At 46.1% G+C, this 22,591-nt stretch overlaps 2 protein-coding genes across 2 annotated transcripts; both read left to right on the forward strand.

Moving 5' to 3' along the window:
* Positions 1-9,081: 9,081 nt before the first annotated feature.
* LOC143016507 (toll-like receptor 5) lies at positions 9,082-19,995 on the forward strand. Its single transcript, XM_076170873.1, has 6 exons — positions 9,082-10,842; positions 15,266-15,328; positions 16,236-16,300; positions 16,399-18,697; positions 18,797-18,885; positions 19,115-19,995. The coding sequence occupies exons 1-6, from the start codon at positions 9,228-9,230 to the stop codon at positions 19,346-19,348; spliced, it is 4,365 nt and encodes a 1,454-aa protein (XP_076026988.1). The 5' UTR covers positions 9,082-9,227; the 3' UTR covers positions 19,349-19,995.
* Positions 12,372-14,915, forward strand: thbd (thrombomodulin). The gene has a single exon (XM_076170833.1). The coding sequence runs from the start codon at positions 12,559-12,561 to the stop codon at positions 14,179-14,181; it is 1,623 nt and encodes a 540-aa protein (XP_076026948.1). The 5' UTR covers positions 12,372-12,558; the 3' UTR covers positions 14,182-14,915.
* Positions 19,996-22,591: the final 2,596 nt, after the last annotated feature.

Consider the following 22,591-nt stretch of genomic DNA (forward strand, 5'->3'; position numbering starts at 1 on the left):
CTCTGTCAACAGCAATCCATCAAATCCAAAAGGGGGGCGGCGAAAGGCAACAATCCAAGATATAGTCTAGCCCGAACCCTAAGCCTAAACCTTACCCACTATGCAGATGAAACACTACTCACAAATCTAGAGATGTCTGAATTGAAAGTTCTTCTTGTGCATGTGGCTTCAATCTGTTGTTTCAAGGATGAACAGGACATTTACATGGTTTTGTAAAAGCCCCGGCGTGCATGTCATCACTTCAGCTCGTCTCTGTGCGTTACTGTTTATGGCTCGAGAGATGAATGACTTGGAGTGAAGGTTTGACGTGGATTTGATTTGATCCAAACATCTTACATCAACAAAAGCGGAACACAAGTGCGTCCAGCTGCGTCCGTTAAACAAAGACGATATTAGCAGTTTTAACTAAATGTGCTGGCATGTGTTTGGCTCGCTTTCTGACACCTAAAACATTCATTTGTCATCCAGAGTTTGGTCCGAGACAGTGGAATATGTGTGTTGTATAATACACAAGATAAATTGCTCAGGCACACAGTTTGTCTTGGATCTAACATTGATGTATCAGCTCAAGCATTAAAGCCAAAAACACAACTGGCTCCTTTGTCCCTTCCTCATTTCAGACAAATACAGCATCAACAGCTACTGTGTGTCTGTCTCTCTCAGACTCTCGGGTGCCCAGTGTGTCCAAGACTCCTGTAGGCCTTAGATAGATATGAGAATGTAAATAGAAGGAAGCAGAACCAGGAACCAGAGTGTTTACCAAGTGAGCGACCGGGCCAAAGAAAAGTAGCATTAGCATTACCTCAGATTATTCTGATAATACACACAGAAACCACAAATAAGGTACCACAAGGTGTCATTATCAGACTTTTCTTAAACCTCCATGGAGTTTGTTCATTGGCTTAGCCGGCAAGTAAACAAATACCAAGAAACGACGTCCACAAGCAACTCAAGTGAGCTCAGGTTAGCAGCTAATAGCTAAAACTGAGGAGTACATTTTCCTTTTCACAAAGCCCACTTGATGTTTCATTCTTAGTTATCGGCCTTTAACACAAACCGTGGACGAAACAGAATAGCGCCACCCTCAGTTCAAAGCTATCGATTCTGACAACATTTATTTCAGCCCCTTACCTCCCACCAGGGAGAGGAAACATGTCTGAAAGCTATGCAGAGATGTCGTGTTTTTAATAAGCGCTCTTGTATATCTTACAAATATGATTATTTACAAATAAAGTGATAATGAGTCATATTCCAAGGTTCCACTTCTCTGCTCTGGCTCACATCACTGTCGTCATCATTCAGCGTTGGCAGCTGGCTGGTCAGAGGGGGGGGGGGGGATCATGGGAAACGTCAGTGCACTGGGGGAATGAGGCTTCCTTGCAGCTCATATTCCTGTAAAAATCACGTTAAGATAAAGATCTTTAATGAGAAAACACACGACCTTCCCACCAGGCTCTGTGGAAATCCTCTGTCCCAGCCTGAGAGAGAGAGGTCTCAAATACTTTGTGATGGGAAAGGCAGGTCAGACACACACACACACACACACTGACCAATGCATCACCGAGGACGCAATGCGAGGGATAAACAGGAATCGGCCCCTCGTGGGCCCTCCATGACATCTGGAATGAGAATATGTTATCGCAGCCCCACCAGTGAAGGTTCTGGAAAACTCGGGGGAGCTCCGACATTGATAGGCAACCTTTGGAAAGAGCAAGCGGACGATCAGTTCCCACTTAGATGCATTTCTGGCAAACGTCTTTTAGTATGTAAAACGTATGTCACAGTCTTCACATCTGTCGCAGCAAGATGATGTCACTCCTTAATACACACACACACAAATCAATGTTCTTTTCTGTAGTTTTGAACCAACCGAGTCTAAATTCTATAAAACACAAACAAACTGTAAACTTCCCGGTCGCCATTTAGTCGTCTGAGATTTGGTTTGTTGACCCAAAACTCTTCTTCTATAACATCAATTGTGGTCTCTAGACTATGCACAAAAAAATTGCTGCCATCTACCCGCCTGAGGTCCTGCATGAAAACAAAAGACGCAGTCAAATTCATTTTGTCATCGATTTAAATCAAAAGCACCAAACTAAGGAGGAGGCTGTGAGCTTCCAGGTCTCACATTCTCCCGTCTGTCTCCAATGTTTCCATTTTCCTCCAGCCAGCGGCATGAAAACAATCATGGTCCTGTGTTATGGTATGTCTGCGTTGACCTCTAAGTTCCCCTGTGTGTGAGTGTGTGTGTGTGTGTGTGTCTGTAGAACAAAAGGTGTGTTAAGAGTCCGACACAAGTCTGTGAAATAAATGAATGTGTGTGTCAGTGCATGTAGAAGATGGAAAATGGAAAAGAAAAACAGGCTGTGTGTGTGTGTGTGTGTGTGTGTGTATGTATATGTGTGTGTGTGTGTGTGTGCATTTTCTCACAGTGTTCATTGAGTCACAGAAAGTTCAACTTATGTCTGATAGCGTGCCAGCGGCCTCCTCATAAGGGAAGTCTTAAGGAGAGAGGAAAATAGGCGCGTTCCTGTCTGTCCCTCCGTGCATCCGCCTGTCTGTCTGTCAGTGGCTGCTGCGGCGTTTCAGGTGGGAACGGGAACGGCGAGCAGGAAAGCTGCGAGGAAACAAGTGGGTAAAGAGGCACGGGGGAACGTGATGTGGCACGGCCAGCACAATGAGGTGGATGAATCTGTCAAGATCAGCAAACACGCAGAGCTCCAGTGTTGTTGTCATGCAACTGCTGTGTAGAGACTGAACGCCATTACATCCACCGTTTGGATTTATAACATTGCTTGAGCTTTATTTTCTGCCTAATTTGATGGAAAGTTTTTTACATTTGCAGGAAAACTCAAAACTTCTTGATTAGTACATGTCCATTCATTCAACAATGTAAATGTCGCGGTTATTTATGCCACAATAAAAGCTAAACGTATCTTCTGGAGTCCCACATAGAACTGCGTAACACGAAACATACAAAAATCATCTGTGACCTAGTTTGGACTTGAATTTGACTTGAAATTGAATCTGAAATTTTGCAAATCGCAAATTACACTAGAATTTAAGCAAAACCAACACAGCTGGTTGTATTTCTGTCAATACAAATGTGATGGTAGTGTGAATTTAAGGCAGCAGCTCCCTCTGACAACACCAGTAGGCAAAGTGAAATTAGTCTCCTACTAATTAATGTTTATATAAGAGCAAAATAAAGTTGTTTATCCTTAAATTCAAGTCGTCTCTGCTGATTAAATCCACATGTGCAGGATTAAGAGTAATCTCCGAGGCGACGTTGCTGCTCGGCGCGGGTTATCGTCTGTGTCCTCGCATGGGAAGGGTCACATTTGAGGACATTTATTGACATTATTTATGTGGCTCAGAGCGTGCTGAGACCCTACGCAGCGTTGCTTGGCTTCGGTCCTTTCTGACACCAAACACAATCGCAGGAAATGGAGCGCGCCTTAAATCAACACCGTGTCTCACCGAGCTCCTCCGTGGTTGTTTTCCAAGCAGTAAATGAAGACGGGCAAGTAAGCGGCAAGCATCCCCGCGGTGGGAAACACATTCTCCTCCCTGCTCGCTCGCCAAAACACACATACCCGGAATAATCTGGATGTATTTGAGATTCCAGCAATTACTTGTGGCATGAAGGCAGAGCGGAGTGGAGGACCGGAGGCCGCAAGCATGTACACATAGACAAGGGGTGATATGAGGTGGATTTGAGTTCTAAAGACAACAATAGAGAGCTACCGACCTGCCCAGAAACCTCCAGTCCTGCAGCTGGTCTCTGTTAAATATCCCAGTGGATGTTTCCTGTTCCTTCACTTGCGTAAAGTAAAGCTGAATTATGCAGAGGAATCGTGCAAGAATAGTGAAGCTTTCCTTCATGCAACACTCGGTCAAAGCCCCTGGACCCCTGAACCCCTGAACCCCTGAACCGTGAACCTGAACTGTGCCTTTGAGTCGTCTTTAGTAGTTTTGACATACAAGTTAGGAAGGTTAGGAGTTAAAAGGAGCTTAATATGGAGGCTCTTTCCATGAAGACAACCCGCTTATTTAGAGTTACTTCAACCCAAACATCAGGAAATGCACATTAGGTGTGTAATAATTGTTTTGGGTATTTGTTAAGCCGGTAAAGCAGTAAATTACAGGGCATGTGTACTTTAGTTCTATACTTTTCTGATTTTTCTCCTCGTCCCGGCTACACCCTGTCTGGGAGAAACTCAGGGTTTACACCAAGTTTTGGTTTCCGCCTCGCAATTCTGACTCGGTGGGACCCACATCTCACAATCACAGTATTTCTGACAGGACTTGAAAGCATCGTGAGGACCTGGAGGTTTTTCACTCAAAGCAGATAGAGTCACCTGAAGAACCCTGAAGCTTCTCCTCAAACGACGTCACCAGCCTCTGCAGCAGTCGGTCATGATTACACACACACACACACACACACACACACAGACACACAAATACACACACACACACGAGGGCCTGAGGACAAACCAGGACGTTTGGCCTCGTCCACCAATATGATTTGACTCATTTCTCTTAAGTTTCTTCTGTTTTGGGGTTTTCTGTTCCTGCTCTTTATATCACAGACAGAGAGAGTAAAGGTTCTTGTCATTCAGACCTCCTGACTGTCCTGTTTACCCGCTCTTATGTCAACACACTTCTTCTGGGTCATGATCTGATCAAAAGCCAAGAATGGGTTACAAAACATTCAACCTGATTCATATAAGCAAAGCTGCTCAAAACAATTACAAAATCCTTTCCGAAGAAGTTCCTCTTATATCTGCCAAGAAGATCCATCGAGACACAGCTGCTTCCACGCAATCAATTACGCCATTTCCTATTTTTCCTTTTAAATCTACCATTACTTTAATATAATCAGATTTGAATCATGTTAAATAGACTTTAAAGCCTGAATGAAACAGTTAGCTTACAATAATGCAAACTTCCTGTGTTTTCCAAAGTAGTACAACAGGAGTCCCGAGGGGGCACTTCCTGCCATTGAGCACCCCCGACCCCACACACACACACACACACACACACACACACACAGACACACACACATCTCAGCACAGGACATGATAACCTGCGATATTTATCTGTGCGTCTCAGATGGTGAAAGGTAACATCCTCACTGAAAGTTCAAGGGTTCAAAAAGTCCAAGCAAGCAAGAATCTGGTCCACAAAAGCACAAACCTGCAGACGTGTGAGCCTGGAGCAGCGCCAGCAGGGTCCAGAGGTTGCAGAGGGACCAGCAGGGTCGAGAGGGTATTGTTATGTTAACTTTCTCAGCTTTGTATTGGGCGTCCTTGGGGTCACATCAGGTCTCAGTTAAGTCCAGGGGAGTGTGTTTGTGTGAGTAGAAGGCGTCCCACCTGTAAAAACGGAAAGAAAATGGATTTAACATCAACCTAGAAGCATTAACAAACAAGTCCCTGAACTATAGTCATTTTCTCTGAACTTAGCAGTGAACTAATATTGAAATTAGCCACAAAAACACTGCAGTTTAGTTTTTACAAATAACTGAATGATGTGTAGTTTATTTCAAAGTTAAGATCTGACTTTTATATCAGTGTGTGTGTGTGTGTGTGTGTGTGTGTGTGTGTGTGTGTGTGTGTGTGTGTGAGAGTAGGAGTACATGCACCACCTATGATAACTGATGATGTGGGCTGCTGTTTACGTAAGGTCTAGCCACTCCCCAAAGAGTGTGCGTGTGTGTGTGTGTGTGTGTGTGTGTGCCCACCTCAGGATGCACCACCCATTACTTACTTTTCAGCACATTTTTCCATTGCCAACCAATTCCCCAGAAATGTTGAAAAAAGCTGTGTGTGTGTGTGTGTGTGTGTGTGTGTGAGAGTGAGTGAGTGAGTGAGTGAGTGAGTGAGTGAGTGAGTGAGTGAGTGAGTGAGTGAGTGAGTGAGTGAGAGAGAGAGAGAGAGAGACAGTGTGTAACATGTGAATGCATATATGTTTGTGTGTGTGTGTGTGTGTTTAAGGTCACAAGAAAATTAACCTCCCTTTCATCCTCATCCAGGATGGAGGAACGCCCCCCGCTCCCTCCCTCTCCTTTTCCTCCTGGTAGCGGCCCTCACACACTCGCTCACTCCGGAGTCCTTGGCAGGGAAGGTGACACATGACAGCGAAACGTGAGGGCTAAGGTTAGGAAAACTCTCTCTCTCTCTCTCTCTCTCTCTCTCACACACACACACCCTGTCACGGCAGAGCCAGCGTGGCCTTAACTAGGAGGCCCCGAGTAGATTCATGCCCATCGGAGTTTAGATTTTATAAACATTTCTCAGGTGTCAAAAGAAGCTCTGGAGGCAGAAATAACCACAAATGTTGAATTTAGAAAGTAAAAGTAGGTAAAATAGTGTTTCGATGACATTTGGGTTAAGTTTAGGGTCACTTGAACTTAACTTAACTTTAACCAGGGAATGAAAACTTTGGATTTTATCTGACCTGACCTCTAGAACTATCTCCGGCCTCAGCTTCATAGCTGCAAATTCATCAAAAATAAGAAAAAAGTGCAACCAGGGTCATAGAAATCAGATGGGTCACTTCTGTCTTCACTCTTCACACACACACACACCCAAACACCTCACAGGAAGTGAAAGTCCCTATTGAGACACTAAGGCGCTGTGTGAAAAACTGTATCTTCAGACGGATGTGCAGGACAGCAGTCGCTTCATTAAGAAATCATTTCATGTTAATCAATAACTGATCAGGATTCAGTAGACTGAAATATCCTGTTTTCTTAGGCAGGCGTCACATTTATAGTGTTGTTGTTTATGATCAAATAAGGCCAAACGTGCTGACACTGCGGATCGATCCAGTGGAAGATGACTCTGACAGTAGGACTCAGGGCTGTTGTTGTCCTTGGTGGAGGTATGTCCACTAAATCATAGCACGGGTGTACAAAGCAGGAAACGGCACAGTACCGGGTATGTTGTTAGTGGCACCGACATCAAAACTCGCAGCCCATGTTTTCATTGTGAATATAGCCAATAAAAGTAATGACTGCCAGGAACAGGACATGTGCTGGATATCTGGGATTTGGGAGAAATAAACATTTCTCTGGCATGTTCTGGGTGCACTCAGGGTGGTGGAGGATGGATATCAGGGAAAACATTGACCCGAGACTGTGGGTTGTGGGTCACGTTGTATAAGTCACTTACAAGTATAACATTAGACTTGTGTGTCATTGTATCGGTGTAGCGGTTGCCAGGCATCTTAGCAACAGCGTGAATCGTAAAATCAAACCACTCGCTAATCAAATGAGCACATTGAGCTGCTTATTTGTTTTCCACGCCGTGAACAAAAGATTCCCTTCCCTGTTCGCCTCAGCCACATCCCCTCCGCCCCACCCATGCACATGAGGGGAAACAAGGAGGCACTGAAATGCCAACGTGGGAGGTTCCTCAGTAACCACCCGGGCGCCGTTACGCGCTCAGTAACATCAAGCTAAACCTAAGTGACACCTCCAAAATGATGTCTTCGGCTTCTGAAAGGTTTTAAATGATTTTCCTCTGTTTGAGTAAATCTGAAACATGGGCACCTACACTCATTTTCAGCATTTGAGTTGCTTATTAGATACTTTTTTAGTTACTGTGGAGTTTTGTTAGGTGGTTGTTGGGCTTCATGCTTGCTACAAAGTCTCCAAAGAAATTTAATCTGAACACCCACAGAGTAAATGATTAGAGTAAATATACTGTTACTTTCCCCCTCTGCATAATTAGTGACTCAAGTGTATCTGTCACTATTATTCATACTTTAATTGTCTTTCTGTTGTGAAACATGCTGTAACCTCCACCTCACATCCAGTGAGTCACAGTGTGTGGGTGAGGGTGGGACGTGATCACATTCCTTGACATCATACTTAACGTACACGACATCAAAGCAGCTCGGAGATGAGAGGTTTGTCACGTCTTGTTCTGCGTTCCCTGGAAGAAGTGTGAGTCCAGCCTGTTCCTACTTCCTCTTTCAGCTCCAGTCACTTTCCCTCCCAGGGGAAAGTGTAGTGAACTAGCCTCACCCAAGCAATGGAAGTTTGTGAATGATTATCAATTTAAAATTAGAATGACAAGAAGTCAAACAATTGTGTGTCTTACTCAGGTGCTATAATTGTGGAAGTTGACGGAAGTCCGTCCTGCTTCCAATTTCCCAGAGCACTGAGTCATGTGTCCAGGAAAGGAATTCCTTTCTTAGGACTGCGCCATTAAAAATCAAACAAAATTTAATCAATTACTAATATTATAATATTATACCTGACAGCTAAATAAGCTGTTCCTTTTCAGAAGTAGAAGTACAAATCACATATAGGGTTAATATTCTACATTAAAGAACTAAGACCTGCATTGTAAAATTACATCAACGAAACTGAGGGATAGCTTTGAAAAAGTTAAGAATTTACCTAAACATCGATTACAACAAAATCTGCATTGTCACTGATGTGTTTTTCTTAATATCATAAAACTGTATTCTATATTAGAAAAACACAAAACAAATGTGGTCCCAATATTGACCCCAGTGGAACCCCAGAGAGAGAGCACTACAGAGAGAGAGAGAGAAATTTAAAATATGTTGGGAGTAACGTTTTGTTATTCTCTTTACTAAATTTAATCACATAAGTCAAACTAATGTTTCTTTAAGTCCACACCCATAAAGAGTTACTTTAACAAAACAGTTTGAACAGCTGAAGAATCATAACAACACATAATCAATTCCAGCTCTAAATCTCTGTCATTGTCACTGCTGTACTTGATAGATTTGCTCTCTTTTGTATCGTGGAAAATATTGAATCTTAATGAAGAATAGAAAAAACAGATATCTTGACTAAAACAAAAAGTGGCTATTATTAATGTGTTCCCATGAATTTTGAGGCTTTAATTTCCAGCAATCTTAAATTTGACAGAATATGTGTCACTTGTAAGAGCGCATTCTTGGATTGTTTTGTCCATCCTTCACTGTGCGTGTGCGTGTGCGTGTGCGTGTGCGTGTGTATGTTGATGGGGCTCGTCTCTTTGAGATAACGCGTCTGAACAGCGTAGGAGTTGCGCAATCAGACCGGGGCTTCGGGCCAGGACGGAACTTCCTTCCTCGGCTGCTCCAACACAAAAGCCCCTCAGCAGGACTCTTATAAATGGCTTCTATGTTCAGGTTCCACAACCTCGACAGACCTCAGAGCGCTCAGATTCACCGACAGAAGCTTTTATCTCCGTGGCAACATGACCGTTACGACACACACACACGCATTCTTCACGTGTGCGCTTTTCCTCTCCGGGCTGAGCCGCGTCCTGTGTCAGCGGGAACACTGCGCCGGGACCCGCTGCTTCGCGTTCATCCCGGATTCCGTTGATTTCTCCGGAGCGGAGAAGTTCTGCAAAGACCGCGGCGGAAAGTTAATGACGCAACAATTGCCCGAAGAAGAGCCGGAGATGGTGACGCGGTTACTGAACGGCCTCACCGGGAGGTTCTGGCTCGGGCAGCGGTTGCCGGATGGCCGCTGTCCCGAGCTTTTGTCCCACTTGAGTTCCGCCATCGCCAACTGTTCCGTCAAGTGCGCTGAGCTCAATCTGACTTTGCGGCAGGAGTCGTGCCTTGCCAGATCAGAAGGCTTTTTGTGCCAGTACGAGATCGAGGAGCCCTGCAGTCGCATCCAGGTCGGTTCAGGGGGCGCGCAGGTTACATACACCACCCCTATGGGCACCCATGGGGAGAGCTTGGTGAGTTTGCCTCCAGGAACAATCGCAACAAAGAAAGATCAAAGAGCTGAATATCCAGACTCGAGGTTGATCTGTTTCAGGGGCTGGTCAAAGGCTCCCTGGCAGTGTGGGTTGAGTGATGGGGGCTGCGAGCACTCCTGTGAGGTGCAGGATCAGCCTGTGTGCTTATGCCCTGAGGGTCAAAGTCTGCATCCCAACAACATCACCTGCACCAAAGACCCCTGCGCCAAATGTGAGCATGGGTGCAATCGGGACGTCCGTGTGCAGGGAAGTCCCGACATGTGCGTGTGCAGGAAGGGCTACCGGCTGGCTCAGGACCAGGAACGGTGTTTGGACGTGGACGAGTGTGTGGAACAGGAGCCTTGCACCGTAAAGAACGAGGTGTGTAAGAACACTCCAGGTGAGTTCGAGTGTCACTGCGCAATAGGCTTCTTGGAGGAGGACGGAGAGTGTGTGGACGTCTCCATCTGCAGCGACTGTGAGCACATGCTTTGCGAGAAATCGGACGGGGTGTATGGGTGTCTGTGTCGCAAAGGTTTCAAGGTGTCTGAGAAAGACCAAACCAAGTGTGAGCTGAACTGCACCGAGCAAGACTGCCTGGTCTCCTGCATCCCAGGCAAGTCCTTCTGCACCTGTCCCCCAGGTTACATAATGGACATGAGGAACAATACGAACATCTGCACGGACATAGACGAGTGTGACGAAGACCAGACGTGTGAACACCAGTGTGTGAATTCATTCGGCAGCTACAAGTGTTTGTGCGATAAAGGATTCAAACTGAGGAAGGAGCACGAATGTGAAGCAGTAGACGAGGAAAATGGGTCAGGATCCACGCCCCCGTCCCCGTCCCCGTCCCCGTCCCGCACAAGCCCTCCTGCGGCCAAGGTCCAGCTTGATGCGGTCCCGTCCTACGTGAAGGCGGGCAGCATGCTGGGCATCACAGTCTTCCTCACGCTGTGCCTGGTGCTGATGGTTCTCCTGGTCCGATACGCTCTCAGGCGTTGTCGCAGCTTCGAACTCACCAACTTAAAGAGAGAAATGGACATTTTCTATTTGCAACAAGTGACCACAGAGAACTACAAGAGATTCTCCTTCGACAAACAGAGCAAAAGTGACTGTCAGAAACTTTAATCGTTGCGGTTGTCATGACGACGTACACACACACAGGCCTGCACACCTTGCACTGCTTCTTTCCTCAAAAATATCACATGTATGGTATCCAGAGAGAAACTCCTATGTGAGTTGATGTTATTCACTTCTGTTGCTCTTAGAGGCTCCAACGGTTTAAGATGAATTAAATATAGATATTTAAAGGAAAAAAAGCACTGAATGTTAACCGGAATCGGGTTTGTTTGCTTTATTTGCTGGTGTTTCCTTCTCATGTGTGCTTATTACCTCCATACCAATGATTAGAATAATAATATATAACAAATACGATGTTGCTTCTATAGAAAGACTCCCGGTAAGGGTACTAAAAGGAAGAAGGCTGGGCAGAATAATGCTCTTTAAGCAAGTTTAGGTCCAATTTGGAGTAAATCTCAGTAAGAATGAAGTCATTCTGGTTACGTCTTAACACTAAAATGTGACTCTTTTCTCAATAGGTTTGTGAAAATGTATCCCAGATGAATGCAAAGTGGGTCGATGTATATATATGGAGGTTATTTGTAATATACACACACACACACAAGTACAAACGCACTGATGGTGCCACACTGACTGACACTCCTGTAAAGCTGAATGTTGCCGAGATACTGTAGAACTGTAGAACTGTATAAGCCTGCAAACGCTGTGCTGCCGGCTTTAGGATCAACAAAACGTGAATGTAAATCTGTGCTGCTACGGTGACGTTACGTAACAAACACTGATACGTGGAAAACACACCAGCAAAGTCATGATTCCCACCTGACGGAGGAATGGAAGCTTTCACTTGCTGCAACTTTTGATTTTTTTTGTCGTAAAAATACTGTATAACACTCAAGACTGATAAATAAAAGTTTTCCTGTCTCACAATTTGTGCTTTGTGTCTTTGGCAGAATAAGAATTTGGCCTTTAAAGTAATCTAAGAAATCTCACGATGACCTCAGGGGTCAAAGCTATAGTGTTTTGTAGAGGTATTGAAACAACATGTCCTCTTGGCTTAAGCTGCTATTCTATCTCACTCTCCATCCCCCATGTTCTTGTTCTCCATATGCAACAGCAACACACACACACACACACACTCACACACACACACACACACTCACACACATGAACAAGTACATTACACTGCAAAAAATAAAGTGAACTCTCCCATCCAACAAGCAAATGGACACGTTCCAACACTTTTCCTCAGTCAAATGTGACTTTGTTCACTGTAGTAAAGTGCTCTGTCTCGCTCCAGACAAGTTTCTGGATGCAAATAACAACTTTTGTGTAAACAGGAATGACGTGAACCAACTGTTCGCTTACGTAAAACGCGATTTTAAGACAGAATAACTCCGCAAAGATGAAGATGGAGCATTTTGTGCAGTGTAGAGTTGTTCCTCACACAGGGGGAGGGGAGGGGCTCCAGGACATGAGGAGGGGGCTGTAGACGCGCCGGGACGTATGCGTGGTTACGTCGTTGCGTGCGTAAAAAAAAGAACTATAATTGGGTAATTGGGTCAGGGGCGCGCGCCGCCGAAGAGAAAGTTTTGGAGAGCGGACAGACTTCCTTCCTCCGCCGCGGCGTGAACATGGAGTCGGGGGCTTATAAATGCGAGCTGCCTGCCGCATAAACACTTCAACAGTCAAACAACAACACGAGAACGGAGGCCAGAAGTGAGACGGAAACCGGTTTTGTTGTTTTTTGAAAATGAAGGATGTAACGGGATTGATCAGCATCGCGCTGGCTGTGCTGGCCGTGGGAGCCGGCGGCATAGAGCCGAATAACGGATACTGCATCGGGAACCAGTGCTTCGCGGTGCTGCAACATCGAGGCAACTTCGCAACCGCGCTGAACCAATGCAGAGAACTTAACGGACACTTGATGACGGTGCGGTCGTCTGTGGCTCATGACAGCCTGCTGATCTTGTTGGAAAACCTTGCGGGGCGGTACTGGATCGGTTTGCGTCTGCCGAGCGCCTGTCCGGACCCCACCGTGGAGCTGAGAGGCTTCCAGTGGGTAACCAAAGACACCGAGTCCGATTTCTATAACTGGGCATCGACGTTTGACGCCAGCTGCGCCTCTCCAAAGTGTGTGTCACTTTCCAAAGATAACGACTTCAAGTGGATCCAGGAGCCGTGTGACGCGCAGACCGACGGGTTCCTCTGTGAGTACAACTTCCAGAATCCGTGCAGCCGCCTGAGAGCCGCAGGGGGCGAGTCCGTCACCTACATCATCCCGTACGGCTTCAGAGGCGAGGATGTGGCGTCTCCGCCCCCTGGCAGCATCGCCACCTTCACGCCATCAGGGAATAAATCCATCTGTTCCTCCGAGCAGTGGCACCCAGCGCCGTGGACGTGCGAGATAGAAGAAGGAGGGTGTGAGCACCAATGCGCGGAGGATCCCCGGCACGGCCCCTCCTGCTTCTGCCCGCCAGGGAAAGCTGTCAACCCTGCAAATAACATCACCTGCGGGGCAGACGGAGACGATCCGTGCGCGTCCCTGCGGTGCCAGTTCACCTGCTCCCGGAGAGACGACGGCTCCCTAGCGTGTATCTGTGACCACGGCTTTCAGCTGGCGGGGGACGGGAGGTCGTGCGTGGACTTCGACGAGTGCATGGAGGAACGACAGTGTCCGCAGGAGAACCACAAGTGCGTCAACACCGTCGGCGACTTCCAGTGCGTCTGTGAGGATGGATACGCGCAGAGCGGCGACCTGTGCGTCGACGTGAACGAGTGCGTGTCCGCCCCGTGTGAGCACCTGTGCGACAACACGCCCGGCAGCTACAAGTGCGCCTGCTTCGAAGGATACATCGCGATACCGGAGACACCGGAGAAGTGCAAACTGCACTGCGGGCGCGAGGAATGCGTCGCGGAGTGCGACCCCAACGACGAGTACCAGTGCTACTGTCCGGATGGCTACATCCTGGATGAGAGGGAGGACAGCATGGTGTGCGTGGACATGGACGAGTGCCAAATGATCGGGTGCGATCAAGACTGTAAGAACACATTCGGGAGCTTTGTGTGTTTATGCTTCCCTGGTTACACACTAGAGGAGGACACGTGCGTAAAGGACGAGGAGGGGTCCGGTGCCGGCACCACACCGAGGATGGTCTCTAAACACACGGTGCCACCTCCTGTGCCACCTCCTGTGCCGACGACGCAGCCGTCGCAGGTGAGCCCAGGGGCTCTGGCGGCGATCATCCTGTGCGTCGTGGTCGTAATCTTGGTGCTGGTTTATCTGTTGAGTCGCTTCCTCCGCAGCAGAGGGAAGCCGGAGACCCCCGGAGAGGCGCACGATCTAGAGGAGAAGCAGCCGCACACAGACACCTAAAGGCCCAAACGTGAGTGAAAACATGGGACTGACAGCTCACAGCCAACACGGGGAGCGAACCTGCCCCGTTCTGGGGAGGTTTAATGACCCAGCAAAACTGTGCCAATAAGGAGTATGACGGGAACATTGTGGCCATTGCGACCTGGGAGTTGACGTCAGAATCTACAGCTTTAATGATGCAGAGTTCTTGTGGTTTTGTATTCAGATCCGCCATTCAAACTCACAAACAGCACCTGAAATGTAAATGATTGACAAGGATCTTTGGTTTATGAAGGTTTGTACTGCTTTAACTGCTATTAAAGCTAAGAACTATTCAATTATGGAGCACACAAACAGGTGGATTGCGCCCTCTTGTGGTGGAAAAGTGACAGTTAGACTTGAATCAATCACGATTTTCTGACCGTGACATGAGACCTCACACACCTTCATGATGCCCACAGTCACACTATAGTATAGTATAGCATGGTATAGTATATTCCTGATTTTGCTTACTCCTCCCATCAGAGTGAATCATTATCTAATATAAATCCATTAATCACTAACTAAATAGATCCAAACCAAACAGAATGTGAAGGTCGAGGACAAAACCCACTAACTGCTTTAAAACAACGTTGAAGCACATTAGCTCATCATCTTTAACCCTAAACTGGCCTCTTCAGTTCTGTTCCACCATATGTTGATGATATTTTGGATTTTCTTTTTTTTTTAATAAAAATACTGTGGTGTGTAAAGTATTCTTAAATCCCACACGTCATTCCTGAATGTCGAAGTTTATAGGATAAAGTTTTTTAAGGATGTTTTAAAGGTCACAACAAAGGTCTGTTCAGTAAATTGAACAATGCACATAAATGAAAATAAAAGTAAAAATACCATAATGTGGTTGATGTCATGTAGGATCCACCGCAGTAACATAGAAAGAGAGAGAGAGAGAAAAGAGGAAGGTTAGTCTTGCCACTTTGGGAAATTGCAACATTCATGAGTGAAATCAGTCAGTCAGAGAATCAGAGTGTCGATGGTTTACAGAGGAGCAGATGATGGTCAGTGAGAGCAGCAGCCAGGTCTGTAGACAGGAAGTGACTGTTTACTAACTCGCTCAAGCTTCGTGTGTTTTTCCAGCCGTGGAGAAGAAGAAGAATCTCTAGCTCAGGTAAGATAGCGTCCCTTTTGAGCTAGAAAGAGGCGGCGCCCACTGCCTACTTAGATCTGCCTACAAACACGCCGTTTAGTGGAATATCATGTGTGTAGAATATTTCACCTTTTCAAGACTGGATTCATCTGTTTTAACACTTCGATGTGCAATCGGCACTGTAAATCTCGTATTCTGGCCGTTTGTTCACTTTGAGCAACGCAGGTTTTACGAGGCGTCAACTACAGCCAGGAGATCATTTAGAGACCATGCCATGTTAGTATGAATCATGTATGTCACAGAAAGCGAACAATCTGTATGGAAATATAATGAGAATAGAGAGACGCGACTGAGATTAAGAGAAAAGTTGAAAAATGTGTGACACGATATTGAGAAACACTGTGCAGCACCGCCCCCTAATGGCTGGATCTGGTTTTACAGCTATAACAACAACAAGGAAAATAAGGTTTGAATTTTATCATTTCACACTTTTACATCAGCGATAATAAAAGATAATAATAATAATAATAATAATAATAATAATGATAATAGTATAAAATCGTTGCAATAGTAGAATGTTAACATATAATAATAATAATAATAATAACAAAAATAATAATAATAACAATAACAATAATAATAATAAGTGTATAAACAGCCAACAGACATCAACGGTAGTGTCTATTAGCTCAAGTTAAACGTGTCGATTGTTAGAATGGACATTTATTATCAGCCGTTAGATTGGGTATGAATGGTTGTGTGCACTGAGCTGTGACAACAAAGCCACATGAGCGAACTATGAACCTGCCAATGCAAACAAGCGGACTGACACAGATTCTTATTTTTCTCCTTCCTGGAGTTTGTAAATGCTGACGGTGAGAGTCGGAGTTACACAGCAGGGGTTTTCTCATTATGGATTCTCTTCCAGGAACATCAATAACGAGTATGAGGATGCTGGCGCTTCATTTGGCTTTCATCTGTGCAGGCCTGCAGGTAAGGATGCATGTGCTGTCATTCAGATCATTCCAGCATGAACGTCATGAATAGTTGTGCAGTGAATTCTGACTTATCTGCTTTAAACGAACGTGCAGGTCACCAGGGGCGACCAGTCCTGCATTTTACACGGCCTCGCAGCTAATTGTGCCTCATATGGCCACGCCTGGATTCCTGCTCTTCCTCCCTACATCACCCAACTCTTCCTGGAGCTGAACTACATCAGCGAGATCAACAGCACCTCCCTAGTTAATTACGAGGACCTGCAGAATTTGGATCTGGGAATGCAGCGTGTGCCTCTGGTAATAAGGAACAATGCATTCCGCAAGCAGAGAAAGCTGACCCGGTTGGTCCTGGAGGGCAATGTGGGCCTTCAGTTGGAGCTGAACACATTTGTTGGACTGTGGAATTTACAAACTCTCCACATTGGCTACTGCAGTTTGACAGAGTCCTTCCTGAGAGAAAGATACCTGCAGCCACTTTGGTCCTTAGAAACTCTTGATCTCTTCGGGAACAAAATCGAGAGACTCCAACCTGGTCAGTTCTTTGTCAACCTGAAGAAGTTGACTGTACTAAACTTGAAGTTGAATCCGATTAAAAGCTTATGTGAGGAGGATCTGTCTGGTTTCAGGGGGAAATTCTTCACACTGATGAATTTGAACTCTAACCACTTATACGCTTCAATGTCTAGTCCCGATTTTGACTGGGAAAAATGTGGAAACCCTTTCAGATCGATGTCCTTTAACATCTTGGAGTTATCCAGCAACGGGTTAAACGCGAACGCAATAAGACTTTTTTTCAAGGCGATTGACGGGACGCCGATCAAACGTCTTATGATCTCTGGCATCATCGGCAAAGGCTTCTCATTTAATAATCTCGCTGATCCAGACCACAACACATTTGAAGGCCTAACTAACAGCACAGTTGACGTGTTCGATCTGTCCAGGAACTTTATATTCTCTTTGCAGAAGGGCGTCTTCAGTTCCCTGAGAGACGTAACGCAAATAGACATTTCCCAAAATAAGATCAATGAGATTCATAAAGACGCCTTCAGTGGTCTTCAAGAACATTTACTACTGCTCAACCTGTCGTCTAACCTTCTGGGGGAAGTCTATTCTGAGACTTTCACCAATCTGGCAGAGCTGAGGGTGTTAGATTTGTCTAATAACCACATCGGAGTGTTGGGATACGGAGCGTTCGGCGGCCTTCCCAAACTAAGAGGACTGTATCTGACGGGAAACTCGCTACGAGACCTGGGCTCTCCTGCGTATCTGCCCAACTTGGATTTGCTCTCGCTGAATGACAACAAGTTGAATTACAGATCGCTGGGTGGGATCGTGACCTTGGGCAGCCACAGCATCTATCTGGACATGGAGGACAACAGATTGACCAACTTGGAGGACATTTATGTCATTCTAACTCAATTCAGCCGCCTCAAGAATTTCTTCTACGGTGGCAATTTTGTCAAGTGGTGCACGGTGAGTCCCGGCGTTTCAATCCCACCAGGGAATAGTTTGCAAGTGCTGGATCTTCACGATAGTTTCATGCAGGTGATCTGGTCGCAGGGGATGTGTCTCAACCTGTTTGATCACCTTGACAATTTAATCGGTCTAAATTTAACCCACAATAATCTCGCCGCACTCCCACCGGGGATCTTCTGGGGTCTGACCTCCATGGTGGAGCTGGATCTCTCCTCTAACGCCTTAACCTACCTACAGTCAGACATCTTCCCCGACAGCCTGAAAAATCTCAAACTAGCCCAAAACTTCCTGGCGTCTCCCGACCCCGCCGCCTTTCGCTCTCTCCTCTTCGTCGACCTGGCGAGGAATCGGTTCTACTGCGATTGCAACCTGGAGAGTTTCCTGACGTGGATGAACACCACCAATGTCACCTTCTTGAGTCCCGTCGAAGAGTTCAGATGCGAGTTTCCCGCCAATCTCCAAAACGTCCCCCTGCTGGATTACACCAGTATGATGCAGCCTTGTGAGGAAGACGACGAAAAGATGGTCCAAGAGCTGAAATTCGCCTTCTTCGTTTTGTCCACCGTCCTCGTCCTCCTCGCCATGGTTGGTGGAATCGTCTACGCCCGTCTCCGTGGGCAGATCTTCATCATTTACAAGAAGATAGTCGGCAGGGTTATCGAGGGCGCAAAGCCGCCGCCCCCTGCAGACGACGCGCAGTACGACGCCTACCTGTGCTTCAGCGATAACAACTACAGGTGGGTGGAGGACGCTTTGCTGGAGAAGCTGGACAACCAGTTTTCAGAGAAGAACCTCCTCCGCTGTTGTTTCGAGGCTAGAGACTTCCTGCCCGGCGAGGATTACCTCTCCAACATCAGAGACGCCGTGTGGGGCAGCAGGAGAACCGTGTGCGTTGTCTCCAAGGAGTTCCTCAAAGGTACAAACCAGATACTTACCGTCGGGTCCAAAAGTTAACACCTTTGACATTTTAAACTCTTTGCCACATCAAAATAATCAATAACTGACCTTCTTGCAGACGGCTGGTGCCTGGAAGCGTTCACGTTGGCGCAGGGCCGCATGCTGGAGGAGCTGAAGAACATCCTGATCATGTTGGTGGTAGGGAAGGTGAGTCTCAGGTATTTGACTTTTCGGAAGCAAATACTTCCTTTATTGTCTCATTAAAGCAGCTTCACAGTCAGTTTCGGGGCAGAGTTCTGGGAAATAGGAGGAAATTACGAGCTGAAACAGGAACAGGAAGGTTAACTGAGGAAATGGGATGCTTTCAACCATGAAGTAAACAATGTCTAAAACTTCTGCTGTGCTTCCCTTTGTGTTCCTGCACCGTTGCATGAAGGTGGCTCACTACCAGCTGATGAAGTGCGACGCCGTCCGAGCCTTCGTCAAGAGGAGAGAGTACCTGGTCTGGCCCGAGGACCCGCAGGACCTGGAGTGGTTTTACCAGCAGCTCGTCTCGCAGATCCTCAAAGACACAAAGGTGAAAGAGCCTCCGGAGGACAGAAAGGAGCCCGCCCAGGCCCGGATGGAGGACAGAATTCAACTGGAGCCTGTTAGAGAAGTCGCCATGTGAAGAAAGAGGAAACACTTTACACTTCACACTTTAATAGCCACACTGGAGTTACTATAATGTTTCTATGACTACCTACTTGAAGCTGAGCGTCTTATCACTGCTTTTACTGCCTTATTCACTTTTTGTTGTTTTATTTTGTCAGTAATGATGAAAATGTCTGTAAAATCAAACGAATGCTGAATTAATCAAATGTAATGTGAACGAATATTAGATAAAAGAATAACAATGTACTAGTACTAGACACCTAATTAAAAGGATTTTCTTCTTCATATGGATCAAAATAAGACTTTTACCAATCCTGTCCTTTTGTATTGCATTTTCTACAATAAGAATATGAATCATTGTCCACAAACCTTTGGCCATGGGAGGCGGGGGGCAGAAGGCTGGTGCTCTTTATTCCCACCACTAGATGGCGCATGTTAGCTCTTCATTGATGCTTTTGGGCCATAATTACTTCAGATCAGGCTTGATTGATGCCTGCAAGTTAATTTAGTGAGAGTTATTGAACGCCTCATCATGTGTTGATCACTATTAAGCAGATTGTCGACTATGTTCAACCAGTCTTCTCTATCTAATAAATGAAGACTTCAGTGTTGCGGCAACTAAAAATGATCCAGTATCTACATCCATCTGTCTGCAGCGCCGTGACTAAATTGGGAGTTAATCTGAGTTCAGCCTGTTTCCTTTAATTTGACCTGTGTGTCTGAAAACAGGAAGCCACTGGGCAGAGTAAAGCTTCCTTCCTGTTAGCTCGGGCGGCTGCATCCTCCGGGCCTTTACGAGCCAGCTGTTCTGAACATTACACCCCGGGAGAAACATCCACACTGGCAACGTCTGCAGGCCCCTGCTGCTTATACACTGTGTACAGTCCATTAATCTGGACGCAGGGCAACATTAACATCTGTCCAGTCTGCTTTTATTGTACAGTTCCTTATGTTTTCCGGGATTTCTTACCAGCATTGGACGCGAAGATGTAATCTGTTAGAGGCATCAAAACGTCTCACTATATAGCAATGTGAGCAGACAAACTGAGCTCCTTGGATTAACCACAGGAGTTCCTCAGGGATCTATTCTGGTAGAGCCCAGGATGAGACTAAAAACTGGTTTTAAGAGTCGACAACACCAAACAAAAGCTGATAACCTTTATCTCTTACATACATTCGGGCAATCTAACACAAAACCAGAGCTATAAACGCTGCCTTTATGAAGCTGATTATTGGATTAAAAGGTGTTTCTAATAACAAGAGGGTGGGAAATTGGGAAAGATGGGTCATATTTTGGATTGTATTAGGATGCGCAGGCGTCTAGTCGTCTTGTATTCTGCTTTTGGTCCAAATCATCACAGTGAAGAAACACATGTAGGGAAAACAAGATTAAAACCAAAAGAGGGAAAACCTCTTTCGCTCCCATAAATCTGGCTCAGACCGACGGCTCCACCGAAATCTAATTTGAAAAGTGGAAGCAAATGTTGACGTTGTAAACAAGCTCTCCAGGTCTGTGGGCTCTTCACAGTTATTTCAGGCCTGGTGGAATATACTTAGAACAGACACACACGCTCCTCAGATTCTCCCTCGTAGGAAGGACAGTTATAACCCCCCGACGCACGGCCACGGATAATATTTGACCTCTGTTTGAGCAAATATAATTACTAACCCGCTCGTGCGAAGCTTGAGGAGGGATCCACAGCGGGGAAGTGGACCCGTCCTCGCCGCGGTGATTTAGAGGAGGAGCGGGGGAACAAGGAGCCATGGGGGAGCTGGGCAGGTTCAAGGCAGACCGGAGCACAAACTGACATGTATGCTCCAAAATAAGCTGCAGAAGCATCAAGCAAACCCGGCGTGGGTGGTTTACGCGTCTCATGTGTTTTTACAGGTTGTTTGTTTGTGGAAGGTTGTTTTTCGGGTAGAGGGGCCGTGACGCGGATCAGAGGGAAGAAGTCAACCTGCACTGTGGTACTTTTCCTCCTCGCAGTGTCTTCATATCCTACAGTGAACCTCTCACAGACCTCGTGCATGTACATTAAACCGGCTGAAAGGAGAAGTTTGGAAAAACCCGCGGCGCTCATTCAAGAAGCCACGAGTTTCAGGGGGATTCATCCGTTTTCCAGCTGCTTTTCAGATTCGGGGACGCGACAAAAACGCAGATTTGCACATCGTCCCTGATGCCCAGTGACGAGTTAATGGTGTTTTCGCAGTAGCGTCCCTGCAGAATGCTTTAAACCACAATATTAAAGGGAAAAGGGAGGGGAAATAACACAGTACATCTGAAGTGTCATAGCAGCAGCTTTCAAGATTCAGGGAGACGACGATTGGCTCGGAAATTCCACATCAAAGGAAATGTGGTGAAACGCGAGAGCTCTGAAGTAACTGCCTCCTCGGGTTTGTTTTAGAAGCTTGAATCAGACAGGAGGAGTTGTCCCGTCCCAGAACACACGTCAACTCAACGAGAGAGAGAGACAGAGAGAGGAAAGAGGAGAGAGAGTGAGAGAGTGAGAGAGTGAGAGAGTGAGAGAGTGAGAGACTCGGCCTCCACAATGCAACAACAACAACAACAGCGAGCAGAGAGTTGATCAGGGAGGATGACGACTGCTTCTTCTCCCCAATGTCCTCTTGGGACACCGGTGTCTCAAACCGTTGCTTGGGCCTGGATTGTGTTTGGTGGGTCATGGGCCAAAGAACATCACGTTAGGATTTTGAGGCAGATCATAATTTTAAAGTTGCAGTAAAAAAGGGCTTTAGACAACCATTCAGACTGCTTCTGCTGTGTTTACACCAGGTTACCACTAGATGGTAGCAGAGACTAAGGACGGCGCAGCAAGCCTTCAAAACAAAACACTCCATCATAGCTACTGAGCTCCATCCAGATCAGCTCCGTCATCAATTATCAATTTCCACTGAATGTCACTAAAGTTACCATGTGGCAGTTTCAAGGTCAAGCAGTCCAATAATAAAAGTCAATGATTAAAAAAAAAAGACATTTTAATCATACAGTACATCTTTTATCTGAGACTTGTGGCAACTTGAACTTAGGAGCACACAGCAAATGGAACACGAGCTCCCACAAATACAGAAAATGTCAGGCAACGATTTCTATGAGTTTATATTTCGATTTCTGTTCCACCCCGTGTGTGAACGTTAGACACAACATCATGTTATAAAGGCCATGTTCGCTTCCCTGCCTGTGTTAGTTTCCTCATCAGCACATTTGACACTTTCACCCCCTGTGATCTTCATCAAAGTGGCT

The sequence above is a fragment of the Genypterus blacodes genome, unplaced genomic scaffold, assembly GCF_046128005.1.
Source record: "Genypterus blacodes isolate CSIRO-AG114 ecotype Tasmania unplaced genomic scaffold, CSIRO-AGI_Gbla_v1 ptg000233l_1, whole genome shotgun sequence".
NCBI classification, from domain to species: Eukaryota; Metazoa; Chordata; class Actinopteri; order Ophidiiformes; family Ophidiidae; genus Genypterus; species Genypterus blacodes.